Genomic DNA, 17,152 nt, shown 5'->3' with positions numbered 1-17,152 from the left:
TAAGATAACAGAAGACGAGACACATGGCACAGGAGGGCTGCAGATCGAATAGCAGCAGATGTCAGCAGACATGTCACCGCTGACATCTGCCGTTCCATAGCTTAGACTGGAGGATTCGATCAGGTCTGCCTGATTCAAGTTTTAGTAAATCAACCCCACTGTGATCTGCATGCATAAAAGATAATATTGTTTCTGAAAAATTAAATGAATAGTTAATAAAAAGATGAAAAAAAATATCCAAAAAGGTATGTAAGAACATTTGAGCCAAGTGAATGTGAGAAGTTTTTTTTAGTAAAAATCTAAATTAATTTATATGAAATAGCATAACTGCCCTTAAAATGCAAGGTTTACCTAACAAAATAAGATTCAATAAGACCAAAGTTGACAAACGTACGCCAATATATTGTTTAATTTCAAACCATTGAACATTGTCATATGTTATAGTCAGCAAAATAAACTTTTTTTTTTCTAGGTACAGTTCTCACATGATTGTTTCAGTCAACGAAAAGCTGTTTTGTTCTATCAAGTGGACAGGTGTTAATTTGTAGTGCTTGCCATATTATTCTTACATATCTCTACTTCATGATGGAAGGCATCATTTTGTCTAAGCTCACATGAGTTGCATTTCAAAATACATTTTGAACATGTATGCTGGTTTAAGTGTTGAAGGGTCAGTCCACCCAAAATAAATTCAGTTCTTTTGTGGGTTGTAACAGGATGAAACTCCAGCTGACTTCTTATTTCTCTGAGGGAGTCTAGTAGCAAGAGTTCTATGGTTACTTTCATAATAAAGACATTACTCTCTTGAAGTTAGATTCCCAAATATTTGTTATGAAGTATAATTCTATAGATTCTATAAAGAGAAAATAAAACCATGATCTGATATCGCAATGACTAAGTGCATGAGAACTGAGACTTTTGTTCAATGTAGACATTTTGCCACTGGGCTCCCTGAGATATACAAGAAGCCATGCCATTCAAATTGCCAGTAACCACATACAAATTAAATATAGATCAATTGTGGAGCTGGCATTTAATACTCTTTAATTTGTTCTTCCATCATGGTAATTATGTGCAGTTTTCCTAATGTTGGATCAATTAACAATTTATATATCCAGTAATTCATGCATTGTTCCAGCTATTTCATCCTAAAGCAAAATTGCACCTTTAAAACATGAGCACATTTGTCTTCCCTCTCCCATTTTCCCAAATCATATAATGATTTGTGAAAAAGGGACCACATATAGAACTTAGCCTTCTGACAATGCTTGCTCTATCACTTGGCACATGGGCAGTGTTCATTAAAGCCCACAGCTGGAATTTTTGCAGTACTGTGCATGCCTGAGCCTCCTACCATAGAGTACACAACACTTAGATGCACTTATCCTTTAAATAGAAAAAGTATAGCAGTTTTTTTAAGGACAAGGGCATCTGCACATCAAAATCTGCACCTTTTGGTAATAACTGGTAAAACAGAAAAGACAGGAGAGAGACAGAGTTAACAAAAAACACTAAAGTTTTGTGGTAAGGAGGAATCTAATGTGCACTCCAACTATTGTGCATCCAACTGTGCACAATAGATCCATCCTTGCACAGAACATGGCAATTCTTATACCAACTGAATACCCATTGAATGGCTTAAGTAAAATCCATTGTTTTAGGTAAAGTACTTTGAAGATGATAAAGAGCTAATTTATGGAAAGAAAACGGTTGGGGCTGACAGCAGAACATGAAGGCACGGTGCTTCATTTTGTATAGTTCATAACTGTGAAACTTAAGGCTAAGCTGTAAACCAATGAGGCTATTAAGACATTTATGTAAAGCAGAATTCTTACATTTAAAGGTTTTAAACAACAGCAGCAGCAGAAATTAAATATCATTTGATATGTTTGCCTTGAAGGATATCCAGTTGTTAACATTTTCCAAATCCCAATCATATTAGATGGCTGTTTTAATGTTGATTGTTGCACACAGGCTTTAAAAGGGCAATTAAGTCCCCATACAGGTGCTAGACAATGAAAATTGCAAAAAAGGGAAAAAGATCATTATGCTGGTTTCATGTAGTCATTTAAAAATCTCTATACCCAAATGCAGCATGCAGTTAAGGTTTTTTTTGTGTTTTCCGTGAGAAGCCATCCTAGTGCTGATGGCATCAGTAGCATTCATGCACAGTGTTGAGATGTCAAGGCCTTTGGAAAGCTTCTGTATTTCCTTACAGTCATTCAAAAATCCATTTACCTCTCGTTTGATGGTATGTCAAGCTCAGTATATGAAAATTGGCAGCATTCTCCCCAGAGCTTTTTTCGGTCTCTGAGTATATTGCTGTATTATTCCCAGCTAGTAACAACAAAAAGGCCAAAAAAAATAGCAGAATTGCTACCTTGTGTCTAAAAGTTGAGCCCTTCTTCATCCAATGGCTTTTTTTATACTTTGTAAAGTATAAAGAAGGATGCATGTTAGCGACTATTTTGTTACTTTTTCAAGAGCTGGGGGCAATATTCCAATTTCACTATGCCCTCCTTCAGTTTCAAAAGCATAGACAATTCTGTATTTTCCTGTTCATCTCCTTAAGTTTCAGCACTTTATGCCAAAGGCCATGGAGGTTGACTCAAGTTGAGCAACACAAGGTTTTTCTTGTTCCTGGTCTTTATCCATGAACAGCCATGCAAGCCCAAACCATGATACAGAAGAAGCAGCAGTAAATGATTAACACCAAACAGGTTATGCACAGCCCAATGTACTGTACAATAAGAGTCCAAAATGCAAAGAGGTACAAGACTTCATGGCACTGTCCGTGGTAGGAGATATAGTGGGTGAAAACCCATATGCTTCCTAGAAGTAAAAAAAAATGAACATGAAATATAAAAAATGTTTACTAATGTAACAAAAAAAGTAAAATGCAGCACTTGTCTGACAGTTAAAATTGATGCTTGCTTAATTGTGTGACAAAGACAGGCTATATGCTTACTGGCTTATATATCAATTGTTAATGCTGTGAAACACCATCACTAAATCAAGTATGTTATGGTTCCTAATATATAACTATGTTTACTTAAACTCCTAGCCACCAATTAATTATTCTTTAGGCATCCACTGCAAATTACATAGTTCGTCAGGTTAAAAAAAAGATACAAGTTCACCTAGTTCAACCAATAGAAAAAGAATTACATAGAAAACCTCCATATACACAAATGTACACCAACAGTTGATCCGAGGAAGGCAAAAAAAACAACCCTTTGAAGCATGACCCAATTTTCTCCAGTTGGGGAGGGGAATTCCTTCCTGATCCCCAAGAATGCAATTGAAGAGTCCATGGGGGATCTGCAGGTGCTGATTTCATCTAAATATATGCACATGACTGAGAATTTTTCACATTGAAGCACATAGCATCTCACAGCAGGGGTCCGGTGCATCCCTGTTCACTGTTTCTGTTCCGATTTCAATCTGAATTTTTGGCTGAATTTGGACCTGAAACAGACCAAAAGACGCACAGGACTCCTGTGCAATTTGCAGCAGAGCCACTTTGGAGATGTGTGAACCAGCTCCATAGAGAGCCAGTCACAATCTCCTAACATGCGAATTTGATGCAGGGAAAGCCAGAAGTAGAACTATAGGCAAAACTTTTGTTTTCATTTTAGATAGCTTATGGGTGGGTTGTAACCCCTGTCAGGTTTTCTTTGCCATCTTTGTCCTATTGGGGAAATGTGCATTACCTTCCTGTCCCTTAACCACAATAGGAAATAAGAATAAAGTCTTCCAAAGGAAGGGAATCCTTAAATTGTCACCAGCACTAGTGTCCCCAATGGAAGCTTTCCACTCTATCGTTGTTTTGGGGACAGCCCAAACTTTGGGATTTTTTTTGCACGTTCACTTTCGATGATAATGATAAACAGAACAAAAAGAGGATGGATCTCCTTAACAGGGACGCATATAGCAAAAAAAAACAAAAAAAAAACAGATGTTCTAATCCCTTTCCAAATCCCTATCCAAAAACAAAAAAAAAATTGCCTTTAGTTATACATAAAAGCAGACCTTCGCTAAAAAGTGAAAGTATCACTAATGTGTCTCTCCTCCCCCTCCTCTACTATATTTGGATGTTTTTTTTTTTTTGGGGGGTGGGGGGGGGTGGGGTGCAGGTACCTTTTACTGACAGGTACTCACCTCCACAAATCTCACCTAGGCAAGAATTAGAATTAGTTTTCTTGTTAAAAAAAAAAGAATTAGAATTAGAGTTTGGCCAGCCCCCCTCCCCACCTGTGGCACATGTCCCAGGAGACTGTGGGATCAATATAATGGCATAGTGCAATCTTGCTTAATACAGTGGGGAGCCAGTTGTAAAACAGCAGGAAGTCACCGCTGCTCCCAAAGTCAAGATGGCAGTGCCTGTGATCCAAACACTGGCAAAGAACCATCCCAGTTGAAGACAGCGCTGAATTCCAGGGCTGGTGGGCGTCTGTTTATTAAACATCCTCAGCTACGGTATTTGTAGAAGACTTGTATTTTGTTTTGTTTTTTTAAAGACTGTAGTTCCTCCTATGGACTTAATATATACAGACTAAAACATGATGCACAGCGTTAACAATATACGGCGGGTAAAATAAGTATTGAACACGTCACCATTTTTTTCCTAGGTAAATATGTTTCTAAAGGTGCTATTGCCATTAAATTTTCACCACATGTAAGTAACAACCCGTGCAATCCATACATACAAAGAAACCAAAACAAATACGTTCAGAAATTAAGTTAAGTGTACTAAAATGGAGTGACACAGGAAAAAAAGTATTGAACACGCTAACTGAAATTCATTTAATACTTCATACAAAATCCTTTGTTGGTAATGACAGCTTTAAGATGCCTCCTGTATAGAGAAACTAGTCGCATGCATTGCTCAGGTGTGATTTTCACCCATTCTTCCACACAAACAGTCTTCAAATCTTGAAGGTTCTATGGGCTTCTTCTATGAACTCTAATCTTTAGTTCTTTCCACAGATTTTCTATTGGATTCAAGTCAGGTAATTGGCTGGGCCATTCTAGCAGCATTATTTTCTTTTAAAACCAATTGAGAGTTTCCTTTGTATTTGGAATCATTGTCTTGCTGAATTGTCCACCCTCGTTTCATCTCCATCATCCTGGTAGATGGCAGCAGATTTTTATCAAGAATGTCTTGGTACATTTTTCCATTCATCCTTCCTTCAATGACATGAAGTTTGCCAGTAACGTATGCTGAAACACAGCCCCACACCATGATGTTCCCATCTCCAAACTTCACTGTTGGAATGGTGGTTTTGGGGTGGTGTGCAGTGCCATTTCACCTCCAAACATGCTGTGTATTTTGGCATCCAAAGAGTTCAATTTTGGTCTCATCTGACCACACTATATTCTCACAGAATTTCACAGGCTTGTCTAAATGTTGTGCAGCAAACTTTAAACGAGCTTCAACTTGCTTTTTCTTCAGCAATTAAGTCTTGCATGGTGAGCTTGCATACAGGTCATGGCGGTTGAGTGCATTACTTATTGGTTTTCTTTGAAATAATTGTACCCGCTAATTCTTGGTCTTTCTGAAACTCTCCGCAAGTAGTCCTTGGCTCTTGGACAACTTTTCTGATAATTCTTTTCTCTCCTCTGTCAGAAAACTTGACAGATTCTCCTGGTCGTGGCCGGTTTATGGTGAATAGATCTTCTTTCCACTTTCGGATTATGGCCCCCAACAGTGCTCACTGGAACATTCAGAAGTTTAGAAGTCCTTCTGTAACCAATGCCATCAGTATGTTTTGCCACAATAAGGTTGCAAGAGAGAGCTCTTTGCTTTTACCCATAATGAGATGTTTCTTGTGTGACACCTTGGTAATGAGATACCTATTTATAGGCTATCACTGAACCGGCTGATATTGATTTATGATTACTGATAGATTTCAGCTGGTGTCTTGGCTTTCCATGCCTTTTTTGCACCTCCCTTTCTTCATGTGTTCAATACTGTTTCCCTTTGTCATTCCATTTTCTTACACATAACTTCATTTCTGAACTTATTTGTTTTAGTTTCTTTGTATGGATTGCATGGGTTGTCAATAGCACCTTAAGAAAAATGTAAATATGTAGAAAAATGGTGACGTGTTCAATACTTATTTTATTGCTGTATTTGGACTGGGAAATCACTAATTATTTCAATATCTTGTGTAATATGCATTATGATATACAGTAGGATTATAATTTTAATTTTCATATATTGATCTAATTAAATAACATAGCTACAGATAGCATATTCTGAAAATCACTCAAGTCCCAAAAATATTTCTAGTTATTCCTATATAAGTCGAACAGCTGTTGATAACATGCCATTGGCTAAAGCACCTTTGTTCTAAAAGCTATGGTAGGAGTTAAAGGGATATTAAACGCAAAATGGAAAATGTAATTTATTGCAGCTTAGCAATCATTAACCGCTTGCCGACTGGCTCACGCCGATATACGTCGGCAGAAGGGTACTACAAGCATATTAACGTACCTGTACGTTGCCCTTTAAGAAGCGGCTTGCGGGCGCGCGCCCGCCGCGAGCTCCGCGAGTGTGATCGCGGGTCCCATGTACTCGATGTCCGCAGGGATACCGGCGATCGTCTCACGGAGAGGAAGAACGGGGAAATGCTGATGTAAACAAGCATTTCCACATTATGCCTAGTGACAGGACACTGATCACCGCTCTCGATTACAGGGAGCTGTGATCAGTGTCGTGTCACACATAGCCCATCCCCCCCCACAGTTAGAATCACTCCCTGGGACACACTTAACCCCGACAGTGCCCCCTAGTGGTTAAGCCCTTCACTGCCAGTCACATTTACACAGTAATCAATGCATTTTTAATTGCACTGATCGCTGTATAAATGTGAATGGTCCCAAAATAGTGCCAAAAGTGTCCGATCTATCCGCCATAATGTCGCAGTCATGATAAAAATCGCTGATCGCCGCCATTACTAGTAAAAAAAAAATTATTAATAAAAATGACATAAAATTATCCCCTATTTTGTAGATGCTATAACTTTTGCGCAAACCAATCAATAAACGCTTATTGCGATTTTTTTACCAAAAATATGTAGAAGAATACGTATCGGCCTAAACTAAGGAAAATTTTTTTTATATATATATATTTTTTGGGGATATTTATTATAGCAAAAAGTAAAAAATATTGCGTTTTTTTAGCGCAAAAAATAAAAACCGCAGAGGTGATCAAATACCACCAAAAGAAAGCTCTATTTGTAGGGAAAAAAGGACGTCAATTTTGTTTGAGAGCCACGTCGCACGACCGCGCAATTGTCAGTTAAAGCAACGTAGTGCCGAATTGCAAAAAGTGCTCTGGTCTTTTGCCAGCCAAATGGTCCAGGGCTGAAGTGGTTAAATGTGTTGGATGCATTAGTTTTCCTTTTGGTAGGCTTTTTTTCATCCATTTTCACCAGGTGATCCAGCCAGTATACACACTTCCTGTATTAGGGTGCCTTCAATTTAGATGGAGGACCAACAGAAGCATGTTTGGATGACAGCATTGTCACTCTGAGGGGAGGGAAGTGTTAAATGCACTAGAAAATTTTGATACACCAACAAATTGAAGCCAGACTCCAGCTAACAGTTTTTAAGCCATTACAGCAGCAGTTTTGTTCCTTTTGCGATAAAGGTTTTACATGTATAAAAGCTGATTATTGTAAGCACCCCTGTCAGTGTTAAATTGTTTGTCTCAGCCTTCTAACTGCTATATCAGCAGGACAGCTTGTTCGGTGGAAAAACAACAGACTTACTGTCCGGATCACCATGTAAAAATGAAAACCTAAAAAAGAAAACAAATGCAGCTATCACTTCTAATGCCGCGTACACACGAGCGGACTTTACGGCAGACTTGGTCCGGAGGACCGGAGTCCGTCGGATAATTCGATCATGTGTGGGCTCCAGCTGACTTTTTTTCCAAAAAGTTTGACGGACCTAGAAATGAAACATGTTTCAAATCTTTCCGACGGACTCGAGTCCGGTCGAAAAGTCTGTATGCTAGTCTGATGGACAAAAACCAACGCTAGGGCAGCTATTGGCTACTGGCTATGAACTTCCTTGTTTTAGTCCGGCCGTACGTCATCATGTACGAATCCGTTGGACTTTGGTTGATCGTGTGTAGGCAAGTCCGTTCATTCGGAAAGTCCGTCGAAAAGTCCGCCGGACCAAGTCTACCGTAAAGTCCGCTCGTGTGTACGCGGCATAAGAATTTGCAAGCTGCAAAAAAAAAAAAAAAGATGTTTGCTTTTCAGTCTATGGATGGGAAAGTAAATATTATATGGATATGAAGTGTGATGACTTTGGAGATATTTATTGTATAATAAGGAAAATTAGCAAAGATAAAATAAACAAAACAAAAAGCTTTTTTCATCAGCCCAGCTAAACAGCAAGTGGGGTAAGCATCCTATTTTTCCACAAAGAATTTCCAGGGAGTGGACTTATCCTCCATATTAAAAAGAAGAGATAAGAGGTTTTGATTTAATTTGAAAATCACCATGGATATTTACTAATACTTCTTCCCTTATGTCCCTATTATTTAGCTCTGAAAGGTAGGCAGATGTTTATTGGCCGAGGTTGTATGCGCAACGGATGATAGATATAGCCAATATTGTTATGATTTCTCCTTTCATATTTTATGTAACACAATCATATTTTTTCACTCGTTCGCTTAGTTTGACTTTATTCTTACCTGTGATCAGCCAGCAGAACCAGAAGGTAGACAGCGTGCAAATAAATAAGAAAAACAATATTAACTTGTCACTTGAAAGCAGGATTGTGACTGTGCAGCCCATTAGGAGGAAGATTATTCCTTGTACAAGTACATAGATAGGGATATATCTTTCCAGCGTGCATTTATCCAGGTATAATGCCCCTGTATAGAAACAAGAGAGAAAAATAAGAGGCAATACCTCATTCGTACCACTCTGATTTTGGAATTGAATGCATGATTCTTACAAGTATCTATTTTGAATTAAATTTTTTATGTTACACTTACCCATGCTTATGAAAGTAATGCCAAGAATACATAGAACAGCGATTGCTAAACACACGCCAACTAAAAGAAATGTTGAAAGTTAATACTGGAAATATATAGTGGTTTCAAAACATTTGCAGTTCAAATACGGTACATAAATGGTTCTATAGCTATGGCTCAATAAATATCCTAAAACATAATGGAACAACATGAATGAACTTCAGGAAAAATGTATCAGACAGGATGTAACTCAGAATGACCTGGTGTGGTGTGTTCATTTCCACATCACACTACAAATGTAATGAGAGACTGTTCAGCATGTTGCACTGGATGTCAGAAGCAAAGGGGCAAGTTGTTTTCTTTTAACCGGAAGGATTTACCCCCTTAATGGCCAGGCTATTTTTTGCGATACGGCACTGCATAATTTTAACTGACAATTGCGCGGTCGTGCGATGCTGTACCAAAACAAAATTGACGTCCTGTCTATACTTGCTTATTAGAACCTCAAACCCCTTCAGTTGCATTCCTATCACTAATGCCTTGTCATCGATTAACTGGTCTGCACCCGCAGACAGAAAAGTAAGACCCATTTTACACTGGTGCATTTTTGCAGCGCTTTCCAGGGCGACAAAAGCACATGAAACTATTCCCCATTAAAGTAGAACTATAGGCAAAGCTTTACATTTTGGATAGAGCAATAGAGGGTTATAACTAGTGTCAGATTTATTTTTTCACAATCTATGCCCCATTATGAAGATTCTCCTTCACTTCCTGTCCCATAGCCAAACCGGAAGTGAGAGGAAATCCCTGCAAATTAAAAGAAATCCTTGTGGACCTCCAGGTCACCAGAAATAGTGTCCCAATTAGAAAATTTCCCCTCGATAACTTTTCTGGGGACAACCCAAAATTTGGGATTTTCGTTTACTTTCACTTTCAATGAGGATAAATAGAGAGGGTGAATAAAGCAATAAAACTGGTATTCTAATCCATCCCTACTTTATCCAAACTAAAAAAAAAAAAAAAAGGTTTTGCTTTTAGTTATACTTTAAATCCTATGTAACTCTGCACACTGCAGGTGCACTACACTTTGAAAAGTCCTGCATGGTCCATTGACTTGCAATTTTTCAAAATTGCACCATCCATTGTAAAGTAATTGGGAACGCATCAAAGGCGCATCAGTGTAAAAAGGCCCTAATTGGGATTAAAAAAAAAAAAAAAATCAAGTACCGTAAAACCTTGGATTGCGAGCAAAATTTGTTCCGTAAAGTGCTTGTAATCCAAAGCACTCGTATATCGAATTTCCCCATAAGAAATAATGGAAACTTAGATGATTCGTTCCACAACCATTTATTTATAAGTCCTTCAGTCTATAGTCTAAATATTCTCTCTTTTATTATTATAATAGAAAAAAAAACACAAACAAATACACAGTGATTAACACATTTTTGTTTCAGTTACATTCTTGGATCATTTCATGTGATTTGTGTTCCCCATATCCCTTATCCCCTCCCCCTAAAGAAGAAAATAAATAAATAATAATAAGTCACCCTAATCAATCACCCCTCTCTCCCCCCCCCCCCCCCCACCCCCTCCCCCTCATGTCCCACCTTTTTTAGTCCCATTATGTATCCAATATAGTCGTATATCCAAGAGATTTTTTAAACTTCAACCATTTCCCCCCATATAGCGTTATATACATCTAGTGCAGTGGTTCTCAACTCCTGTCCCTGGGACCCACTAACAGGCCAGGTTTGCAAGATAACTGAAATAAATCACAGGTGATCTCATTTGCTGCTCAGTGATTGCAGTATTCTAGTCTGCATCTCCCCAAGGTAATACTTAAAATCTGGCCTGCTAGTGGGTCCTGAGGACAGGTTGCCACCTCACCAGCTTGAACTGCACTTATGGGACTCGCCACCAAGTGTTACTGCAGTGCTGGTTTGACTATGACCGGGGTGTACTAGGCCGCTGGTGCTTGCCAGTTCACCAAAACGCTACCAAAAAAACTGTTAGCGATCGCAGGGATCAGGCCTGACTCTGCGAACACTGCAGTTATGCGTTTAGTGTTTTGTAAGTGACAGTGATCGATCGATACTGCATTTGGGTGGGCTGGGCTGGGCCCGGATGAAGGGGCAAAACGCAGGTGCTAGCAGGTATCTGGGCTGATCCCGCTAACACTGCGTTTTTGGGAACCCTAAACTGCTGAGGACACTAGTATAGATCTGATCAGATATTGATCCGTTCAGATACTATACCACTAAGGCTCCATTCACACTAGCGCGTTTTTTGATGCATTTTGCATTTTGCAGAAATGCACGGGAATTTTTAACATGGGTTCCTATGGAACATGTTCACATCAATGCCTTTTTGTTTCTCTGCATTTTTGGAAAGGGTCAGGGACTTTTTTTCATGCAAAATGCAGCGTTTTGCATGTAATAGAATTCAATGGACAAGCATCAAAAACGCAAGTGCACCGTTTTTGCAGCGTTTTTGATGCGTTTTTGCCATTTTTTTTTTTTTTTATTTTTTTTTAGACTGTAAAAAAAAACTGTAAAAAAAAAAAAAAACGCAAATCGCGGCAAAAACACGGCAAAAACGCTGATCAAAAACGTGGCAAGCATGAAAAAAAAAACTCCAAAAACGCTCAAAAGCAACATGCATAGGTGTGAATCGAGCCTAAGGGAGGTGTACGGTGCGTGCGTGGGTGTTACCGATACTGGCGCTAACCTGACGCTGCTTGGGGCAACTCAGACCCTATCTGACCCTAAAACCTAAGTTATATCACCGCCGGGCGATCAGGGGGTGTAGAATAATTATATTAATTTGGCTTTATAATCAAGATCTGTAAGTATGCAGTCTGGGTTCCCTTTTATGCTTTGACTTTGAAAAAGCTTACTCAGCTCAGCATAAGACAAATCTTGAAATAGCTAGGTTGTGTGCATGTCATTTTTGTAACAGTTGTTCTACATGTGCTGAGTTAATGACTAAGGTCAGTAGGTCAGTGATTTCACAGATAAGAATATACTCAGTATATCTGTCATAAACTTTATTGTAAAGATCTTTTTAAAGGTAAAAACATATTATCCATAATATAGTTAGTTATTTGATATAGTTATTTAATTAGTTAGCTAGATTGAGTTTGTGTGAAGTAATATATGTTTATATGTATCCAATTATAGTTTAATATGCATTTGTAAGGTTTGGTACAGAATTGCATTTCTGTAGCTTAAAGGATATCCATTACAAGAATTCGGCCATTTGGAAAGGTCATTCACCTTTAGTTTTTTTATAAGAATCTGTTGTGTGTTACTGACAATCAAAGAGGTTTAAGAGACGTGTCAGCTGTTGGCAAAGAGAATATTTAGAAGAATCACGAATATGATCATTTCATTTTTAGTTCTAGCCGTATATGGCTATGACTTTAGTCTGCTGACTAGTTGATTTGAAATAGTATAAAAACAGAGTGACACTTCACTTCAGGTCGCACGACACACGACACGACACACATCATACACACAACACATGTCCTACACACACACACAGAAGGACGTCATTACTTTTTCACATACACAAAGAAGAACACACGCATTCTTACTCTACAGAAGACATTTCGTTTACATTAGGCCTAAATACAGCCTACCTCACAAACAGCTGCTAGAGCGGACATCTCTCTGACATAGAAAAGCACAAACGGAGCTGAAACATCTCTTGAACCTTCTTGATACAAGATTTTGTTCCTATTATTTTTGTTTTACTACATCAAGCTGTAAGAAGAATTTAACTTTGTATATATTTTCAAGTTGTTGCCAAGTGTGACCAAATAAACTCACACTTTGTTTTAAGACAGCCTGGCTACTGAACTTTTGAACAAAACGCCTAAGACACTGTTGACATAACACGTGTCTGAGAGGAGAAGGTTTTTACACCCTCTCCACATTTTTACATTGGCGATTGCCAGCCAGTCCAGTTTTTTTTTTCCCTGCTCCTTGACAAAGGGGGGAGACTCACACATTTTCATGATTGATCAAGTCTCGGGAAAAAACGATCAAAGAACCTAGAAAGCGGCGTTTGTGTTCCATCAGACAAGGATGCAAGGTCCAAGGAACTGAGCCAGCTAAAGACGAGAAATTCTTCTAAATAAGATATGGCTTCTGATAATCAAATATGGAGGAACAAGCAGCTCCAAGAAGAAACTAAGTAAAGAACCTAGACGGAGGCGTTTGCGTCAGATGTGGACAACAGTTCAATAAAAGTCGCGGGTGAGTTTTTCTATGTCTGTTTTCTCACCTCTAGCCAAAGTTTGTAACTTTGAAGAAAAAAAAAAAAAAGGAAGACCCAGCCTATGAAGTTGATTGACAAGGCCATTTGGACGGTATGCTTCAAGCTATGGTTGGAAATCCAAGACTTTGTGAAAACGTAACGTTACGTACGTGAAGATTTCTGCCAAGGTTAGTTCCTAAGAAGGTGAGAAAGTCTCACATAAGAAAATATTGGGTAGTTGCCCAATAAGAAAAAATGTTGAATCAGGAACTGAGACTTCACGTTATTTGAAAAAGCTACCATTGAGGTACAACAGGCAAATGTATGTACTATTTGGTAAGCTAAGATGAAAGTTGGATTTTGATGTTTGAAGATGGAAAGTCCAAGAAGCAGGCAAAGAAAAATCAACAGGCAAGAACACTAAAGCACACTAAAGCACACTACAGCACACAATACAAGGAACAAGGCAAAAAGCTACAAGAAAATGATTCTTCCAAGAAAAGGCAACAAAGGAAAGAAGAAGCAACGAAAGAAAGAAAACGCAACAAAAGAAAGAAAAAGCAACAAACGAAAGAAAAGGCAACGAACAACAAATTTAAAGGACATTATTCATCTCTTGTTTTTTTTTAAGTGCACAAGGACTATCATACTAACAAGGGGTGAGTGTGTTTGTTTAAATAAAATGGTAACATGGGATGGTTAACATCTCAAGGTTCAGAAGTATTTTCCTGTACCATCGGGAAATTGATACATTCCATATATATGGAATACAGGAATATATGCAGTAGTAATTAATTAATGCCAGAGTGTAAAGAAGTTATTTAATAAGCTAACTAAGTTTAATGCTGCATGTAAATGTTTATGAATATTTAGGCCCTGAACAACAGAAAATGTACGTTATTACACGTGGTCATTTTAAAACACATAAATAGGGGGCAAGAAAAAAAGTTTTCAGAGAAAAAGTATAGATTAAGATTGTGGAAAGAACTGTATGAAATTGAGATAATGGAAAAAACATGGTGTTTAGTGTCTTACAAAAATCCTACAGATTTGGTTGTAAGAAATAATAAGTTAGGGATTGAACAATTTTTACAAAAATTCCAAACTTAGATTTGGTTATTAAATTAAAAGTAGTAGATTGTTCTAATTTATTTAAAACTACCCAGAGAAAATATAAAATATGAAAGTTTTGTTCAATCTAAAAAAATTGTAAAAATAGCAATTGTTAATAGTCTTTGTAAATTAGTATTTCTGGTAAAAGTAAGGACTTTGATTGATGGAGGAGTTTTCTCGGGGAAAAGGCCTATCGCAGTTTTTGGGCAGGACCCAATCTGTGAGTTTCACGAGATTTTCCTCTAAACAATTTTTTGTCATTACTATAATCAGGAAAGTCATATAACGTAGTGTACATGATTTTTGGCAGATGTACAAACAAAATATGTTTAAAAAGTGGTAAAAAGGTTAAACATTTTAAAAACGAAAAACTAGATTGTTACCGAATTGTACAGTGTATTGTATACAAAGCATGATAGCTAAACTGATTGTAACAGATCATTCTCTGAAGAGTTTGTGACATGCGAGGAGTGTATTACCAACAGAGAAATGTAGATCAAGTTACACAGACTAGTCGTCATGCCATGACAGTTTTCACTTCTGTGGATCAAAGTCTTCCAAATATCTGGAAGAGGGTTCATGGATGAGAAAAAATACATTTTTAAAAGGTATTATTACTTATTAAAGTAATTGTTTTTAAAAAAATAAGATTTTTTGGGTCTTAATAACTTTTCTCAAGAGTTCATTGAGATTTTTCTAGACAAAGTATTTGTCTGAGTAAATTTTAATGAATTATATAGGCTTACTGTAGGGCAAATATTTTTAATTACAAGAGAGAACTTATATACAATAATTTGAAGATCTAAAGAAAGCCCTTATTAATTTAGTATTTTTGATTAATATAGAGATCTCTCTCAGCCATTTTATATTCAAGTGTATGTGGATGATGAGACAATTTCATTGGTATTTATAAAAAAAATGTGTTAGGAGAGCATTGTCCAATGCTACAGATCAGAGACATTGTGGGTTTTGCACCATTTGTTTTGAAAAGCATCTTACGTTACACTAAAGGTGTTATTACAAGGAAAACAGGAGGTGTCAATACACACAGCTTTGTCTAGTGGCAATTGGATGTTAAAAAGATCAGTTGTGGTGGTATTTAAAAATACATGAGGATTATATAGATGCAATATGAGGGATAGAGCCACAATTGTGTAAGTTAATCATGAAAAAGTCACTTTTTCGACTTTTAGTGGACATTTATTGGGAAAGAATTTCTTGTGCTTCTATAGATGGATCCAAATATTGGCACAATGGAATGACAATATTAAACTTTCTGTAGGTGTCTGCATTGAAAGCTGATCTTAAGACTGCCATGTGTTTAGCAGTCAGAGTGACAGGCATGTGTGGCTCATTCAATCATACTGTATGAGAGGAATGTTTTTGGTTCTGAAAAGAAATTTCAACATGATCAAATTTCTTTCAGAAATATAATATTTAGGAAGGCCCAACCTAAATTAGTGTTCTTTTACAAAATTAAAGCAATTGTCCGTGTAAAGGAAAAAATACAATAATCTGGTAAGATTATTCTTTTACAAGATTTAATATTAGTCACAGGATAAAAAGGGGGACTATGACATTTTGTTTTAGTTAGAATCAGTACAGACTGATGAAGATAATATTTATTGTAAAAAAAATAATTCCAACAATAATGAATAGAGTTATTTTTAAATGAAAATATTTCTTTTTGCATATCCAGGTACCTGACTGACTGACTGATTGATTGATTTTTTTGTTTAAGCTAATGAAAGAAATTCTGAACTACTCATTTTAGAACACTTCGTCATCAAACTTCTGAATATTGTTTTTTTGTTTATAGAACAATCCAATAGGAAAGAGTAACCTAATACTACAAAGTATTAAGGGATTTGGCTAATCTTTATAGATTGATTATATTAGTTTTTTTCCACCTGCTAAAGGAGGATATTAGGATGTTGTTTTTTTAGTTAATGTTTCTTTTTGATAAATTAATTGAGGTTATTCTAGAAATAATATTTTTAACGAAAGCTAAGTTGTTGTGAATTTATGTCATATTCCATTGGGGTTGGATTTCAAACCATGGAATCAGATAATGATTTAAAATTTTGCAGGATATGTATGCAATTTTAGGTATTTATTAAAGTTTTTGTTTCTTATCATCTTAAATACTCAGGTATTGTAGAACGTATGAATAGTATTATAAAGTCTAAATAGGGTAAGATGATTCAAGAATAAGGTAAAGATTGGGTGACTTATTTACCTGTTATAGTCTTAGTTTAAAAACTTTATTATTTTTTAAACATAAGGTTTGTTAACTTTTTGAGTTAATGACAGGATGTCTTTTGAGATTAGCATACTCCGTTATTTTGATATAATCTGTTGTATAGAAAGAAGTGTGGTTGCAAACTTTGCAAGCAACAGGTGCAGGTATTTCAGAAGTTTGTTCACAAAACATGGCTAGGCCTTTGCTAAATTTAAATAGAAATGATGTCTTGAATGAGATTTCTACTTCTAATGAGTATGTTTAGTAATTTATTCCAGTAGCTAAAGTTATGGTTAAGAATTATAGATCTGAAGGTACCAGGGATGCCAACAGAGATGTCAACTGAGATATCAATTGGAAAGATTATTTGGTTATTTTTAAGGTACATTGGAATTATAATTTTTCGTTTCTAAAGAATTGGAAATAAAATAAATAAAAATAATTGGTAAAAATATAGAACTAAATGGGAAGGATGTAATCAGCAGGAATGTTTCAGTTTGAGGAAATACCTCAGTGACAACTGCTGCCGGAAATATATT

General features: G+C 36.8%; 1 protein-coding gene across 13 annotated transcripts in view; it reads right to left on the bottom strand.

Moving 5' to 3' along the window:
- Window positions 1–396: 396 nt before the first annotated feature.
- The window catches only part of LOC141112398 (uncharacterized), a 157,962-nt gene continuing 141,206 nt past the window's right edge, over window positions 397–17,152 (bottom strand). For all 13 annotated transcript variants that reach the window (XM_073605213.1, XM_073605215.1, XM_073605214.1 and 10 more), the window contains 3 exons: window positions 9,020–9,079; window positions 8,714–8,896; window positions 397–2,832 (listed from right to left, as the gene is read on the bottom strand). In XM_073605213.1, the coding sequence (XP_073461314.1) occupies window positions 2,648–2,832; window positions 8,714–8,896; window positions 9,020–9,079 (428 nt within the window). In that variant the 3' untranslated portion in view covers window positions 397–2,647. The remainder of the gene's footprint in view (window positions 2,833–8,713; window positions 8,897–9,019; window positions 9,080–17,152) is intronic.

The sequence above is a fragment of the Aquarana catesbeiana genome, linkage group LG11, assembly GCF_042186555.1.
Source record: "Aquarana catesbeiana isolate 2022-GZ linkage group LG11, ASM4218655v1, whole genome shotgun sequence".
In the NCBI taxonomy this organism is placed as follows: Eukaryota; Metazoa; Chordata; class Amphibia; order Anura; family Ranidae; genus Aquarana; species Aquarana catesbeiana.
The sequence above is the reverse complement of the archived record's forward strand: the minus strand, read 5'-3'. Positions and strand labels throughout refer to the sequence as shown.